The following is a 17,443-nucleotide window of genomic DNA, read 5'->3' on the forward strand; positions in this document are numbered from 1 at the left end:
GCCATCTATTGCTTCACCAGACTTAAAAGCTAGACACTGAAAAACAACTAAGTGTACCATTCATTAACAAAGCGAACCATGCCGAGATGGCCTCCCGAGGTGGTCTCAGTTTGGTTCGCTTTAGAGGGGTCCATTCGTTTGGAGTGCTCACATTATGCACAAAAAAATGCTGAGTCATAGATCTGAGTTTGTTTAGAGGGCTGAATGGGACCAAGTGTGTAAAAATCCATTAACTCGTTCAAAAGTGCTCCATACAAAGAATACAAATCTGCTCAATTGCAGTAACTTGGCTACTTGTGTAAACTGCAATGTGGCTCAGATGGCCTCTCAATCAGATCACAAATTGGCCCATACTCATACTGACTGACTGAAATGGACTTACAAAAAACACCAACCACCCTGATCACGTGCAGTGCTTATCTCCTCACCTCATCTCCTATGTAGTTGTGCAGCATTCTGATAACGGAAGCGCCTTTACTGTAGGATATGGCATCGAAGATCTCGTCAACCTCTGAGGGGTGCCCCACATTCACCTGCAGAGCACAGAGCACACGGAATGTCACAGCCATGATCTACTGACACAGAACATTCTAAGCCATGCTGACAATAGGACACGGAGGTATTGGATAGGGTCAACTGTGGACTTCTTCAAACTCCACTGCTTTTTTAAGAGGCCTTTTTTACTTTATTTTCCATTTAAGGAAGGTCCTCTTTTAAGGGCTTTATCCCTTGCGTACCTCTATGGGGTGGCTGTTGTCAAGTGCATCCAAGTCCAGCGCCCGCGTGTAATCAGCTGACACAAACTGCGTCCAGATGTCGTACTCTGGGAAACAGTGGTCCACGCACAGGTACTCAATCCATGACGCAAAGCCCTCATTAAGCCACAAATGGGTCCACCATTCCTGTTCAAGAGGAGCACGTTTTAAACACTGTATGCATGTACACAGATCTATTTGGCTGTACGATTACATTTGCATGCAAAATAATGCATTTGCATGCACAATGCTGACAAGCCTGACATTTTAAATTCGATGTCAAAGGAATCATAATAGGTTCTCAGTCTTTGCTACAAATCTACAATCTAAAATGACCAACAGCATCTTCACTAAACCACTTGGAGAGCGCATTACTGAGGGGTAGGAAACAGTTTTTTCTAGGGAGCAGGGGGTGTCTACACCCAGAACAGAGCCCTCTCTTTTTGGGAAAAGCAGCCTGGCCTCACCATGGTCACCAGGTTGCCGAACCACTGATGTGCCAGCTCGTGCCCCACCACCAGCGCCACCCACTGCCGTGAGGACGAACACGAGTTCTTCGGGTCAATCAGCAGAGCCGTCTCCCTGCGGGAGGAAGAGGAGAAGGGGTAGAAGGTCAAAGGCCAGCGCTCTGAAACAGCTGCACTGTACGTCCCCTTCTTCTAACAACAGCTATGAGACCCCAAACGCACAGGCACCATATGGTCCTTCTCAGACTGTGAGCTGAAATGATGAAATAAGAGAGCCCAGTCTTAGAAGTGCCTTGGCGAGTAATGTATGATCTGCCTATTAAGACGTGTGTACGTCAGCATACTGTATGCCAAATGAAGGCTACTTTCAGAGCTCTGTGTCCATAAAGCTGGCCATTCACTGACTTCTACGGCACTGATCCTATTTGTCCACTGTGACAGATGGAGGTTGTAGACCACTGTGATATCTACTGTGCAGAAATGGTTATTTAAATCAAAATACTTCATAATATATAACATAACAAATATTAAATGTGAGATTTAGGATATTAATATACCTTGGGGCTGGGGGGTCACCTGTCACATACACAATCAATCAAACAATCAAATAGGGTTCCTATATGCAGTACTAAATCAGGCAGATCTGTATGTCTTTGTATTGTCTGGCACACCATGCAAATCTGCTGATATCCTCTTCAATCACATCAGTCATCCCAGCCCACCCCAGACCTGGGACCTGTACTGCGACTCCCGCTCTGTATTTAACAAATGTCTCGTTTTAATCTGCGCTTAGGGCATCATCCATCTGATGGGCTTACCCACTTTATTTGCCGTCAAGTACCTCTCTCTCTATTGTGCTTACTGTTTCCCACTGTGGAGTGTTTGCAAAAATGTGCCGACTGGCCAGAGTGCAAAGTCTGAACGCCATGGTGAATTTTGTGCATATTTAGCCCACAAGACTCCCGTCACCTACCCACCTGTAAGTAACAAGGCCCCAGTTTTCCATGGCACCTAAATGGGAATGAAAAAAGAAATTGAGTTAGGCCACTTCCTGCTATTTACCAAATCAGAAGCAGGATAGATGTTTATGAGGAAGACGCCAGGACACTCACCAGCAGCAAAATCAGCAATAGCTATAAGATCGATTTTAGGCAACGGATAAGGAACATTGAAGTAGTCTTTGTAGAAGGGTAAAGTCTTTGTAGCAACCTAGAAAAAAACAGACATTAGTGTACAAATATTATATACTATATAATAAAATATTAACAACCAAAACCTCTAATGATTACGCAAGCAACAATGGCAACAATGAACCAAAATCTAAACATGGAATTCTCCACTAGTTTCTTGAGTATCATGCCTACTAGACACTGTTCACTTGGAACATCTTGCTCAATCCTCTGATCCACATGCACAAGAGAAGCGCTGAGGAGTCACCAGGGCATTTTCCCCTGAACTCCCCAATTCCACACTTCTCATTTCCTCTTCCTCCCCCAGGCCATTCAATTCGTCCTGCCTCCTCCCCACCGGCTCCTTGTCCGTGTCTTAACAGGTAGACCTTATCGGAGTATTATCCCAGGCTTAGGGCTGCATGCAGTGGAGCAGTGCGGCCAGTACCACAGAGCTGATGACTCAGTCCAGGAAGACACCGCTTACCTTACGAAGGTCTCAAGGTACCTGATAAGTCCCAGCTACCGAGAAGAATAAACTCGCCTACGCTCCCTTCCCGTTACATTACGTTGATATTCCGTTTTTTCAGATTACGACAGTGAGCGTGGTGCAGTCTGACATACCTCCAGTGCAAATTTCCCTTGCTCCGCCTTCCCCACAGGTGTATAGACGCGCACCATGATGCCGTCCGACGACTGGCTCTCCACAAAGTCGTACTCGCCGATGACAAACGCCACGAGGTACGTGGACATGATGGGTGTGGTGGCGAACTTCACCTCTACAAGGCTGTCATCTTCTGGATATGGCTTTCGATCAATGACATTCTGCAGAGAGGAGACATTCGAGACAAACTACGGGTTAGCCCATGAGGGCAAGGGTGCACACACACACACACTGCGCACACTGCGCGCACACGCACACTCACACTCACACTCACACAGAATCAGAAAACAAACACTGGCATTCCAGTCATAGCAGCCTTTGCCAGTGCCTTTCCAACTGCTCTTCCAAACTGAGCCTTTAATGCTTTCATTTCCTTGCCGGGCCCAAGACAGAAGGCCGACCAAAGCCACGGACAAATTCCGCTCGGTCATATGACGCCGGACTGTGGCAGTTAAGCGTCCCTGAGTTTAGAAAACGACTGAGCCACAATTATAGGAGTTCATAAAACACCAGGGAGCGCGCCTGCCAAAGCAGACACCACATCCCGAGAATTAGCCCATTTGCTAAAGCTCAACTTGCTTTTCAGCGGTATCTTCGCGTGTGTGGATCGCTGCAAAAAGAAGACGACACTGAAAAACCCACATCCACAGTTGGGACTAAAAGAACGAAAACTGGCCCGGGAACGACCGAGGCGCCCAGTAATGAGAGCGTGAAGCGCCCCATGGCTTTCCATGGGCTGACGGGCTTAAAGAGGCGGCTGCCAGGATGCTACATGTGGTGTTCTGGGCTTTTGATTTCTATCATTATGATCTCCCATGTCCCGAAGACTGCTCTCCGAGCCGAGGAAGAGAGTGACAGCTGGGCTACTTCAGCTGCAGGAGTCACAATGCCTTCTGGCCAGGTGTTACATAAGCTCTCTCTCTCTCTCTCTCTCTCTGTGTCTGTCTGGGAGAGAGGGAGGAAGGGAGGGAGGGAGAGGGGGATGAATAAACACAGATGAAGAGGGGGGGTGAGAGAGAGAGAGACAAAGAGGGAAAAAAGAAAGCATAGGAAGAGAGGGAGATAAAAGTGAAAAAAGAGAGAAAAAACAGAAACACATCATCAGACTGGGAAACACCTAGAGGGGCGGGGAAGGCAGAGCGAGAGAGACCTGGAGTAGAGTGGCGCAGGGAGGGAGGGAGAGAGAGACAAAACTGTGTGTGTGTGTAACGTGACTCAAATAGTTTTAGGGCCCTGACTCATGTAGGGGCCTGTATTCCCAGTTGCAGCCAGAGAAGCAGAGGTCAGACATGTACCATATTTGACAAGGCTACTCGGTCCTTGGGAACGATCAGGCTGATGTCGAAGGTGGCTTTGATGGCGGGTTCGTCCCAGCAGGGAAAGGCTCGGCGGGCATCCGTGGCCTAGAGAGTGAGTGGGAGAGTGAAAGAGAGAGCGAGAGAGAGAGAGAGAGAGATGCAGGGACAGAGATGAAAGTAGTTAGAGGTGACCAGAAGGAGTTCATTGGGAAAAACAGGACAACACACAGAGTACTTTAAAACAGCACATGCCTGAAGTAAGAACATGTGCCGAGCCTCTACAAAACACAGCCATACATATATGCATTGTGCATGTACACACACACATAATCACAGGCACACAGGGGGATATAGTATGTATAGTATTATTGTTGTTAATTGAATCCACTGACTGCATCTCTAGATGGAACAGCGCCCATTAACTCCCTCTATATAGATCTTCGTCCTTTCTTCCTGTTCACTCTCTACTCGCAGGAGTTAACCATTGCCAGACACTCAAGGTTTACCATTACACAGTCAGGTTTGCAATTTAGTGAGATGTTTTGAGGTCAATCCATAGTAGAGAAAGCCTTACAGCACAGCAACTGTGCAAGAGCCATGGCATGCACCGTGCACATTCTATGTAGTGTGTTTTGTCCAGGTGTCATGAGATTTGTTTGCATGTTTGTTTGTTTGTGTTTACCTCAAACTGTGTTACGGCAGCATAGCGGATTTCTCCTGACGCACTTGCATATTTACTCCTGTAGAAGCCTTTCATTTTGTCGTTGAGCTCCCCAACGAAGTCAATCTTCAATGAACCCGACCCTGGGGGCACATGGAGGAGGGCTTTATCAACACAGCCAGCTTGCACTGAGCAAAATAGAATAGCCACCGCATAACATGGACGCTTTATAACAACATGAGCCGGACAAAACAGGCACACAAAAAGAGGCATGTGTGTGTACCTACATATCAAATTGCAACCTATAAGGCTACTGCAGTTTCCTTGACAAGGCATGCATCTCTAGGAAGTACTTTCATCGTTTGGTCAAACTTCCACTTGCTGTGCAATATTATAACAGGACGGGACTGTTTGCATTGTGCACTCTGTGCTGGGTCCAGCCAGCTGGTGGTGGTTATGTGGTGAATGTGGTCTTTTGAAAGCTCACAATCGGCCGACCGCTTTACAAACTCAAACACTGAGAGACGCTCTTGTCTCGTAAATGGCCCCCTAACGAGGAAACAACTATGGCAACTGATGAGGGTGCTGTTGACATGGAGCTTGTTGCCAGCCACCATATTGAAAGGGCCTCATTCTATACGTTGACAGCTCACACAATGAAGAGGGGTGGAGGGAGAAAGGGGAAGGACGGGGGCACACAGCAGCATGTGGATGGAGAGTGGAAATTTCCGTTAAGTGAAGGTGCAAAATCTTAGATAGCCATTTGTTTTGAATGCGAGGTGGCTGCTGCTCAAGGCCTTTAATACTGGCACGATTGTTATTGTGTAAAGAGATGAGCGGCATAATAAACCCCCCACACCCACACCCCACACGCAGACTCACCTTTCTGGAGAACCCTGGGGAACGACAACGTGACTTTCTCATCCTCGTTCTGGTAGTTGAACCCTGTGGCGCTTATTTCTAGCAACGAAAAGGAAAAAAAATAAATAATTAAGTCATTGAGGCTGATGTGAGATCAAAGTGGTCAAATGAGCTCAACATTTGCCCTTTGGGTAAAACACAGAGTTTGAATGGACCAAGGAAAGAGGAGGACATTATTTTATGCTCACAGTATACTTCTGCATGAGTATATCTTAATAGAAGGTGACAGCGCTATGGCCCAGTTGAAATACATCATACCATACTTAACCAAAAAAACACCAACAAAGGCTGCTGTAAAGGCCTTTGTTATAGTTCACTGATATTCAAGATAGCATTAGCCTGTCATCTGGGACCTTCCCTAGTGTGACCTTGTATTATGTAACTGTGTCACTACTAGGAAGAGGAAGAGGAGGGGAAAGACGGACTAACGTACAAGTGACACTTCTCCCTCAAAGGCAAATCGTGGCCAATTCATTTAGCCTATTTCCAGATTGTGCAGATACTAGGCTAAGGCTAATGGGATACACATGCATAACCCTGCTAGATACATAGGAATTTCCCCTTGGGGATCAATAAAGTAAGTAAGTATGTATATATGTGTGTGTGTGTGTGTGTGTGTGTGTGTGTGTGTGTGTGTGTGTGTGTGTGTGTATCTATCTATCTATCTAATAAGATGGGGCTGATGTTTTGATGTGAGCATCTGTGTTAATGACACTCAAAGTTGTGCTGCCAACCACATTCATTTTATATGAGTTACTGATCTGCGCTGCATGCATAACAATAGCCTGTACTTCAGTGAGAGGCGGCAACTTTAGAACTGCTTTTTTTCCCAAAAGACACAAAGCATGTTTACCTTCCTGCCTGTTTGGTGATTAAAGTGAGTGTGCCAAGGACAGAATCAGTGAGATGCCTGTTAAGTGCAGGATGCTCTGAAGCACCAGCTAATGGTTTTTCCTGGCGAGTTACAGATACGCTCACCTCTTTCTATGCCCAGGGATGACAAACGGGAAAAATCACTACAGAGCTGGCGTGGTCTTTTTGTAAAAGTAAAAACAAGCTAATCCAAGGGCTGTGTAAACCTGATTAAATAAATGAAATGTTTATTACAACCAAGGCATCTATAACCAACACTCTGCCAAACACTCATAAACCTAAGAGCCTGGACAGTGTTTGTCACCGGCTGCCGTGACAACCGTTGAGTCGTCCCAGTACGCAGCTGTTTCCCCGGCTGGACTCACCTTCACCTCCTTCGGGCGCGAAAGACGCTGTGATGATGTCGATGTCTGCGCAGTTCATCACAATCTGATTTGTTCCTTGTACAACCTACGGGACGACAAGAGGGTCATCAGTCACGTCAGCGAGAGAGAGTGGAGATTTGGGGGTGGGGGTTTCAATGGTCTGCAAAATGCCAGCACTCACCACTCCTCGCTTGGTTAACTGAAGGTCAATTACGCGAATTCCAGATTAAGATCACTAATATTAATGGCGGCGCCAACTGCTGACACTGCGGCATGCCTCACTCAGCGCAGCGCACAGTTGGCACTCTGGGCCCTGGCTGCAGCTGTAGTATGTTTAGAGGGTGGGGAATGTCATGAGCGCCGGGCCAGGCCGCGCACAACAGATGTGGCAGAGAACCGGACACCTCTACGACAAGTGAATAAAGTGACCAAACTAGCCCAACGCTCTTCTGCTTTATTTCTGCCGCTGGCAGCAAAGCAAAGAAGTGAAGTGACCCAGGCTGTGAAGTGCGCTCCCACGCCGGATTTACAGCCAAAACATACAACAGTTGCCCTTAGTAATGTGCATTTCACTCCAACCCAACAACTACCAAGGCTACCAAGAAAAGGGCATCGTTGTTTAGTGTTCCTGGTAGTGTGGTCTGCAGGCTGGACGGCTGCTGCGCCTTCTCTCCGCCCGCTGCAAGGCAGATGAGTGTCAGGTCGAGCTGGCAGTGGAACAGGTGAGTCTGAACTGGTCAGCCTGGCCCCCACTACTCCCAAGTGGCTGTGTCAAACCAAAGGGCACGTAATACATGATAACAGATGGAGGTTTGTGAGATCACAGCGGACCTCTGGACACTCACCTAACTGATAGCGGAGCGAGTAGGGCTGTTTTGAAATGTATTTGATGTAAGAGTGAGACAGAGACAGATCTACATCAAAACCACTACAGCAAAGTCGGAGAGGTCTACTCGTGAGAGCAATGCACAAATTCACAAAGAACAAGGCCCTTTGTATAACAACAGTGCTGACCCACAACATCAGTACATCACTGCTCTGTATTCATCGAATGCTGAGAAAGGCCACAGCAGGTTGGGCAGGAGCATGCTGCTGCCAAATAGCCTCCATTAAAATAGCAGGTAGCACTTTACTCACAGGAAATCTATAGCGATAGACAACTTCACACGGTGGGAGAGCTTTGTGTTTTGGAAACCCGAGTCCACTCTTTGCTGGTGAGGTGAGGGCTTTCGAGTCTAAATGAGGCTTGTTGTGGCTCGATGTGACTTGGATGCAATGCGAGAGGCGCCCATGTGACCTGCACCGCTCCGGCCCAGGAGCACAGTGGCACACTGAATTTCCATGCGATGCCACCCCCCCCTCCTTCTTCATCGCTCTCTTTCTCTTTCTCTCTCGGTCTCTCTCACACTCTCTGTCTGTCTTGCTCGCTCGCTCTCTGCGTAGCCCAGTTCTGCCAGTGATATTCATAGTTTGCGGCATTGTGGGGGCTGTAGTTAATTTAACGGTTCAGTGACGACTAGCTGGCCAACCGGACATGATGGTGGTGGCGGAGAGCAAGTATGGAAGGGGCCGGGGGGCGGGGGGGTTGAGGAGGTGGCAACCGCTCCAACAGGACATTACACGTGATTTGTGGTGTCCCAAGGCAATGATTCCCAGGAACACATTAAACTGAGGTGGGCCCTCACAATCTCAGCTGTACAGTCATGGCGGGATAGATATCTGCACTGGAGAACAATAGAGAAATCAAGCTGCATCAGCAGCTTCCAAGCACATAGGACCTTCAATCATCTAAAATTCACAGGAATCAGAATCAACATTTTTGATCAAGATCACGCCTTCCCTACCCAGAACTGGTTTTGACTTCCAGATACACAAGCCAAACCTGTGGCACTGAACATACAACATTGGATTCCTGGAGAGACCATCAACTCAGTAAGAGGACTGAAGCTGCTGAATTTGGACCGATGACCACCAGGTTCTCCCCACCCTGTAAATTGCAACACTCCCCATCACCAAGCAGTCTGCAGCAGAACCCTTTTCCACTTTCTCACAGTGGACAGCCAATAAGAACCCACAGACAACTCATCTTGTGACTGGAGTTCTGATGGACAACTAGATTTGCAACGCACATCATCTGCAAGGGAACCGCATCACTGATAAGCATCAAACAGCACTAAAAGGCCTCTCAGAGTGTCCAGACCGAACAGCCTCACCCCTCCACCCAATGCAGCGTGACACATAGTATGTCAATTTCACAGAAGCATTCCAGGAAGTTGACCGTGTATAATGCTGATATCACACCTCTAAAAGACCCATGCAAATGGATCATGAGACCTAAAGAGGACACTATAGGATCCTAAAAAAGGAAATGTGAGGCACTGAGCGATACGTTGATCAACCATGTAGAAGCACAATATCACAACACCTTATAGTGTCCTGTCCAAGTATGGATTCTAAGTATGGAGTAACCATGAAGCTTCATAACATGCTCACAAACTAAACACACTACAGAACACTATTTGCAATGTTCAGTTCAGTTACTATGAGGACAAGCTTTCCAGACCACCACCTATGGCTAACCAATGTCAGCGGAAATCCTCATTTTGACCTCATGCTTCATTTTGTGACAAAATGTGACAAAATGTGTCAACAGGCCAATGTCGCCTCTTATATGGCATGAATGCAAATCTCTTTTTTGCATAAGCAATGCATGTGCACCTGCAACTTCAAATGTGATGGGGACAAGGCAAGACTTGGGGGGGCGGGGTTCAGTGTATTGACCGAAGGGAATACCAGGGAATTTGCTGTCACAACAAAACACAACAGCCAAACAAGCACATTTTCCCATGTGGCGCTCAGTGTCAAAAACTCGACATAATGGGATGACGGAACACCTTTAAAACTGCTTTGGTTGAAACAGAGAAACTACGAGTTGCAAAGGACAATGCAGGTCAATGAATATGTTTTCATTGAGAGCAATAGTACGTAGAGGTTAAAATAATACCGTAGGGTGACATTTCTCTGATTCTTCCGAAATCTGTCGACTTCGTGTGTTCATGCAATACCCTGGCCTGGCGCAATTATAATCGGCGGCTATTTCCTCAAAATCGCAGTATTGTATTTTGTTATGTTATGCATGCCTCAGAGAGCGTTCGCAGTTAAATACTCCCATTTTAAGTCGGAGGAAAACAACCAAACTTCTAAACGGGTCGCACTACGAACTTAATTACACAATTTCTTTGCTTGGTTACGGAGCTTCATCTCCGCGTGCGCCACTCAAACGATTCTGAAAATTGGCCATGCTGGACACAACATTTTTCATGTAATATCTTTAACCTAAAGTAAAACTTGTCTTGTCACTTAAAGTTATGCATTGATTAAACAATATCCGATCTTGTTCATATTCTCGTGCGTTGATACTGTAACGTTACTCAAACACTACAATTAATTCGGGTTATTCATTCGGCTGCAGTGAGCGCCCAATTTTTTCGTGACTTAAGCTCGTTCAGCTAAGTAGGATTTTCACCCAATATGAATGCCACTATCAATGAACTTCTTGCGTTCGCTAGCTGCACAACTGGTGACTGATGTGAACTTGCTACTAACCTCACCTTGGCTATGCATCGCCATTCGCAAACTACGATATTTCCCTATACGAGAGGCCAGCTAATCTAATAACAGAAGTGACCTACTGTCTAAAACAATCACACCAAACGATTGTCCTCCACAGACATCTGCTTTACCTCATAATGTAGCGTTAGATAGCAGGGACAGCTGCTAACCCAGACACATACGCTTAGCTAGAGTCATTACCAGGCTAACCGTAGGCTACCGCTCAATTGTGACACCGTTAGCTAATGTTAGCGCGTTGTAGCTAGCGACCACGGCATTTAGGCTGGGTAGTTAGCCTACTCGCTAGGTGGCTCAAAGACGTGGTCTAGGAATTCCAGAATAATATAGTACGCTGTTATAACATGTTCTGTATAACCTTAACCAAAATTCACTAATTTGCGTCTTTTATCAGTCAAACTTACCTCAATTCGCGCATCCAACTTGCCCTCGAAAGTGAAGTCGATTAAGTCGGGCTTCAAACATAACCCATAGTTGACAGGGTAGACGTCAGTGGGCAACCGTACGAAAGGCCTCCTCTCAGGCATAGTGATTATATTTTGGATGGTAGCGTTTGCAAAAACGGTGCTGAATGTCACTTTGAATTTGAATGTTCTTAAGTTAAGTGATGCAGGCTTCGAAAACAAAACCGGACTTCGGGGAATGACTTGCTTAACGAATGACAGCGAGACCTGACGGCTCAGAAGCAGCAACATAAAATCTTCTGTAATGCTGCTAGCTAACTATCCGTCCACCCCTCTCACTTCAGTTCCACCGAAACAACTAGATGTGTGTACGTGCGCGCGACTACAAGGAAATTACGTCATTGCGTTGGAGTGGCCCCTTAAATCAGGGGATCGCTCATATGGCCTGAAGGTTTTGAACTCATATTTGGCCCTTTCAGACATAAAGCTATGACCCAATTGTGTTGCACGTAAGACAAAAATGTTTACAATGGAAACACAATAATGAAAAGCATTGGCAAATCAAGAAGCATTTAAATAGATTAAACAGTGTCAGGTATTCTCCACAATTGGTCAACCAAAACCCCTCATTGACAGGAGCAAAATTAGAGTAACTGAATATTTTTGATTTGATAATGAAGACCGATGTCACTAAAAATAAAACTTAGGCTCTCAAGTAGCATGTGAGATGTGTGACATCAATTGGGTGTGAATAGATCTAATCATTCTACAATACAGCCTATGAGATCTCTGCAAAACAATATTTTTTGTCTGACTGATGAAAAAGCCTTATCACATCGAGAATATTCAATGAGCTAATAAGAATGGAATTGCCTGTTCTGAGATAAGAAATGTCCATTTGAACTCATTAGGTATTGTTTAATTTATATCAGCCTTTTCCACTGGAATATGTAGTTATATTTAGGAAGAATTCAGTCGTGTGTGTGTGTGTGTGTATATAAGTATAAGTATATATACTCTTTTGATCCCGTGAGGGAAATTTGGTCTCTGCATTTATCCCAATCCGTGAATTAGTGAAACACACACAGCGAGGTGAAGCACACACTAATCCCGGCACAGTGAGCTGCCTGCATCAACAGCGGCGCTCAGGGGAGCAGTGAGGGGTTAGGTGCGTTGCTCAAGGGCAAGTGCGTTGCTAGAGGTCTGAAGTGCTAACCAGTAGGCCACGGCCTGCCCCAACAATAACTGATGCCTATGTGAGAGTCCATTGCAAACTCTTTTACAGCCATTAGTGAAAGTGATGTGTTTTGCGTTTAAAGCTAAAAAGGCTGTCAAGGAGCAAGCTCTTGGTTTGTATTAGGCTGTTTTTTGTTATGTGCATGAATGTGGCCTGTGTGTATTCATTCCTAATAACAAATATAAACTTAAAGGAAAGGAAAACAATTAATAAAATAGTGTGTATAGTTTAGTTGCAATAATCACACATTATGCTCACATTAGGTAAAACATGGTCTTGCTTTGAGTCTTTTCAAGTTTGACGACATTGCAGTACTATTTCTGTACTGTGGGTGGTAGTAAACAGTTACAGGTGCCGTCAGCAAGACACGTTTTGGAGAAGAAGAATTGTCAAAATGGCGACTTCCATTTGTAGGACGTTGGTACCCCTTCATCGATTATCGTCTTGTGTTTCGAAGGTTGTATGCAACACATTTTGACATTATTGTTATTAATTCTGTTTATTTTTAACATTGTATTCTTTATGCATGGTGTTCTGTTCGTAAGCTTTTTCAAACAGGTATCAGTAGCTGTAGTCATCGAGCTAACGTTGGCGTTAAATAACGTGTGTGGTCATCCTCCTAAAATTGTTCGTAGCGAACTTCATACTGATATCAAATGTGTACATATTTCCAGTCATGGCAAATAATAAAGTTGCCCTGCAGTAGGCAGTAGGCTACGGGTCTTCCAGAAAGGGCAGGGAAAGAAGATGAGGGAGAGAATGTGGGGGCCTTATGTGAAAGATGGTGAAGTGTTGAGCCAGACAGCAGGTCCTGATAAATGCTCTGCTGTTGACCCTGTAAATGTATAGGCTACTCATGCTTATTAGTTCTCTCTCCTACGCACACAGACAAGTTATTTGCATAGTTGATTAAAGAATCATGGCAGGTCCAGTATGTGTGCTAAACAATATGACTTCAGTGCAGACATGGCATCTTAAATCTTACTTGAGTCTGCAGGACCATTAGGGCATAAACGCTTTTTGACCATGTGATAATATGAGTGCCTGCATTTCCACTAGTGTTTTTGGGAAAACTGATCAAATGAGCTATCCCTTGAGATTGAAGACTACAAAAGTATGTTTAGGAAATGGCTGTATCTCAAAACTACATCATATGCCTGGTACCACTGGATTTAAGAAAAGTTGAATTTTAGGATGCTGAATGTTTGCAACTTTTGTATAGGAAATGATAAATATTTGATTTAAAAAATATTTGTTTTTTTTATGTGAACTCATAACTCTGTAGGGGTTTCCTTAACATGCTTTTAAAGTCTTTAGTCTAAAGTTAAGAAGGATTTATTAGATGTATACCCTAAAGACTAGGAGTATTAAACCTTGAAAGGCTGTTTATTGCAGTGTCACTGGCCATTATGTCTGTTTGGTGTAGGCCTGCTGACCAAAACGTCAGTTTATTATTAATTTGGTTGCGCTGTGGAGCAAGCAGTGTTGCCCTTTCCTTTTCTCTTACTCGTATGATGTAGGCCTGCTGGAGAAGACATTGTAAATTAATTCCCCAATTTATTTTAAAACAGGGCGCTGAGGCAATAACACTACGAGAGACGCGATGTGCACTCCCAATGGTCGTCCCGATACGAACAAAGAAACGGTACTTTGTTCCTCCTTCGGCTCAAACCCAAACGATGTCCCAGACGGAACAGGAGGCGCGAGCTCGAGCAGCGGGAATCGTGCCAAGACAACAGTACATGGAGAGATCTATTAACATCTCATGCACTGGTAAGCTCTACTGTCACACTGAAGACGGCTTGACGCCAAAATGCGTTTGTAGTCAAGGGCATGGTGCAATAAATCCTTTATAAGTATAATACACAAGAGAGTGCGGTTTCCTCCACTTCAAGCTCTGCTGTCATACATGGAGAGATCCGTTAACGTCTCACGCACTGGTAGGCTTTACTGTACATGGAGAGATCCATTAACATCTCACTCACTGGTAGGCTCTACTGTACATGGAGAGATCCGTTAACGCACTGCCTCTAGACAAGACAACGGTACATATAGAGATCCGTTAACATATCATGTACTGGTAGGCTCTACTGTCATCATTTTGTTGAAGGTGGATTACAGCCTGCCATCTACTTAGTCAAATATCCTGAGAATTGATTCAGAATGTAATTTCTCTTTGTTGTTCCATCAGGATTCTTATTATACAAACTGTGTAGAAACATAAGGATTGTGGACATAGTAATCAAATGTATACTATATATACTGAAATGTACAATATATATGTATGTGTGTTTTGCTGGATATAGAGTAACAGGAAGTTGATCTCATGTACTACTCACTCTGTTTTGTCCACTGACAGCTGGCGTGTTTGATCCATATATCCCACCGGAGGGGGATGCTCGGCTCTCGTCCCTCTCGAAGGAAGGAATCAAGCAGCGCACAGAACAAATTAAACAGTCTGCTGCCTCACAGTTAGCGTGAGTTGAGCCCTTTTCTATTTACTTGTAACATGGGAGGATGCATCCATTGAAGAGAGTGTGCTGTCGGTGTTTTCAAATGCTGCATTTGCCATGCATTGGCATGATGAGTCAATATCTTAGTGGAGCATTTCTTTCTCAACAGGATTCGTAAAATCAAAGACTACGATCCTGATTTCAACACCAAGGACTTCGCTGGTCGAGCACAGGAGATCTTCATTGAAGCTCACCATGCACTTACAAAGTAAGGAACAGCTGTTTCTTCCCACAAATGATTTACGTTTTTGGTCTTGAAGTGGTTATAATTGAAAGGTGTTCTAACTTCTAAAATTCCTTCACTCTCTCCATGTTTACTGTGCAGTATCTGTGTTTAGTCCAAGTGACTGAATTAGTGTCCACATCAATGAAATGCTAGGATAACTGTATCAATGTTTGGAACATCAAGTGTAAGAACACAGACCTGATCGTGCAAACTCAGACTTTTTTCCTTATTCTTTCCTGTTTTTATCCCCAGCTTCAATAAGGTCAAACTCCATTCCTTGGTGACAGAAAGATGTTACCCTGTAAGTCCTACTGGTCATACCATAAAACATATCATAATATGTTTGTCATTGCAACGTTGCATAGATTGCTATTCACAGAAAAAGCCAACATACAGTGGTGAAACTGGTGTCTGGTCCAATCAATGAATATATGCTTTATCTTTGTAATATATGCCATTCAAGTCGACTGTAACTAGTTGGAGCCCAGTCAGGGACCCAGACATTTGCAGTATTTGACAGTTGGATTTTTGGACTGATGTGGACTTCAGTGAACAGGAAATCGTCCATAGCTGCATAGCATTCCCAAGCCCTGATGTCTACATAATGTTACAATCAGTGATACAGATAAAGCTGGCATGAAGAACATTGAGGAAAGTTAATGGGATGTTGCAACTGTGTCATGCCCTTGTAATCTCCCTTTTGGCGCTCCACAGGAAATGGTCAGAGGCAGCCGTTATAAAACGTTACGATGGCGCTTCATTGAGTCCCTAGAACCCCCGAGGGTGGTGCATACCCGGTGCCCAGACATGGTCAGCAAAGGCAACCTCTACGCCCAGGTGACGGTGCGCATGCACTCCAGACAGGTGAGCCGCAAGCCACGACACTGAATGACTTTCCACAACACTGTGGCCGTGTTTCTGGACACATTCATTCAAGAGTTTAAAGCTTTGTGTCTTTTGGTCAGTTTCACTGTCAGCAGGATAAATCACTACTTGCATAAATCACCAATGGACACCAATGTCCAATGTCCAATGGACACCAATGTCCAATGGACACCAATGGACACCAATGTCCAATGGACACCAATGGACACCAATGTCCAATGTCCAATGGACACCAATGGACACCAATGGACACCAATGTCCAATGTCTTTCTGGCAGTTTACTGTCTTTTCTCCATGCCATTCTTCAAAATCACATTACATTTTATTTGCCACATACAATTATACAAGGTACAATATGCAGTGAAATGCTTAGTCGTTTGACACCAATGACTGTGCATTAATGCAAAGATATATGTATGATTTAAAAAAAATAGATAGAAGATGAAAGATATGTATGCTGTGATGTGTGTACAAGTATTGTCTTTTCTTTTCTTCAGTCTCTCAGTACTGGCTTTTAGGCAGCGGTAACATTTGCACAGATGATTTTCTTTGGTCTGGTCTGACTTTTCCTGATGTAAATGTCCTGAGCTTATTATGCCTGACTTGCATATTATCCTCCTGCCCCGTCATGCTGCTTCCTGCTGTGTCAGACTCTGGCCATTTATGACCGCTTTGGGCGCCTGATGTTGGGTAACGAAGACGAGCCGAGGGACGTGCTGGAGTACCTGGTCATCGAGCGGCACCTGATCAACCCCTACGGCATGTGGAGGCTGCACGGCAAGATCGTGCCTGCCTGGGCCCCCCCTAAAGACTCCATTATTAAGGTCAGCACACGGATGTGTTCTCATGTACATTTGACATATTATATTTACTTTTAAGAGAATATTTTGGCAATGGATATAGTACAAAAAATTCCCCAACGTTCAGACAATACAATATCTCTTACTAAAAATCCATGCAGTACTAACTAATTTAGTTTGAATTAATTTGATTTGTATGTTGTTGTAATTCCCACATGATGTTTTCACAGACTCTTATGATCCCTGGGCCCACATTGAAACCAGAACAGGAGTTTGAGGACCTCCACTATGAAATTCCAAAACCCAAGGCGGTGCAGTGGCACAAGTAAACCAATGAGAGGCGCTGTGCACTAGGTCCACCAACATCCAGGCTGTACATTTCCCCCCCCTTACCCCTGGATTTTTCAAAATAAACACAATATGTGCAAACATTGTAATGTATCATTTTATTTCACAGTAACATAACCTTGTCAACTCACTTAAATGAAAGTTGATGGAAGTGAAAAGCCATTTCTGTTGTATTAAGTGTATGATTACTAAATATTAACACTAAAAAACACTATTACTATTTTTCC

General features: G+C 44.7%; 2 protein-coding genes across 2 annotated transcripts in view; one reads left to right on the plus strand and one right to left on the minus strand.

Moving 5' to 3' along the window:
- Positions 1-11,591, minus strand: part of npepps (aminopeptidase puromycin sensitive) — a 35,345-nt gene extending 23,754 nt beyond the window's left edge. The window contains exons 1-11 of the mRNA XM_048248920.1: positions 11,208-11,591; positions 7,174-7,258; positions 5,897-5,974; positions 5,036-5,157; positions 4,351-4,458; positions 3,016-3,216; positions 2,335-2,431; positions 2,200-2,233; positions 1,223-1,337; positions 738-902; positions 429-533 (exon numbers count right to left, since the gene is read on the minus strand). Of these exons, the coding sequence (XP_048104877.1) occupies positions 429-533; positions 738-902; positions 1,223-1,337; positions 2,200-2,233; positions 2,335-2,431; positions 3,016-3,216; positions 4,351-4,458; positions 5,036-5,157; positions 5,897-5,974; positions 7,174-7,258; positions 11,208-11,498 (1,401 nt within the window). The 5' untranslated portion in view covers positions 11,499-11,591. The remainder of the gene's footprint in view (positions 1-428; positions 534-737; positions 903-1,222; positions 1,338-2,199; positions 2,234-2,334; positions 2,432-3,015; positions 3,217-4,350; positions 4,459-5,035; positions 5,158-5,896; positions 5,975-7,173; positions 7,259-11,207) is intronic.
- A 1,194-nt stretch (positions 11,592-12,785) lies between these two features.
- mrpl45 (mitochondrial ribosomal protein L45) lies at positions 12,786-17,297 on the plus strand. Its single transcript, XM_048247846.1, has 8 exons — positions 12,786-12,901; positions 14,016-14,217; positions 14,804-14,921; positions 15,067-15,165; positions 15,436-15,484; positions 15,898-16,047; positions 16,719-16,892; positions 17,099-17,297. Exons 1-8 carry the CDS (start codon positions 12,839-12,841, stop codon positions 17,195-17,197), a joined length of 954 nt encoding a protein of 317 aa, XP_048103803.1. The 5' UTR covers positions 12,786-12,838; the 3' UTR covers positions 17,198-17,297.
- Positions 17,298-17,443: the final 146 nt, after the last annotated feature.

Source organism: Alosa alosa, chromosome 7 (assembly GCF_017589495.1).
Source record: "Alosa alosa isolate M-15738 ecotype Scorff River chromosome 7, AALO_Geno_1.1, whole genome shotgun sequence".
NCBI lineage: Eukaryota > Metazoa > Chordata > Actinopteri > Clupeiformes > Clupeidae > Alosa > Alosa alosa.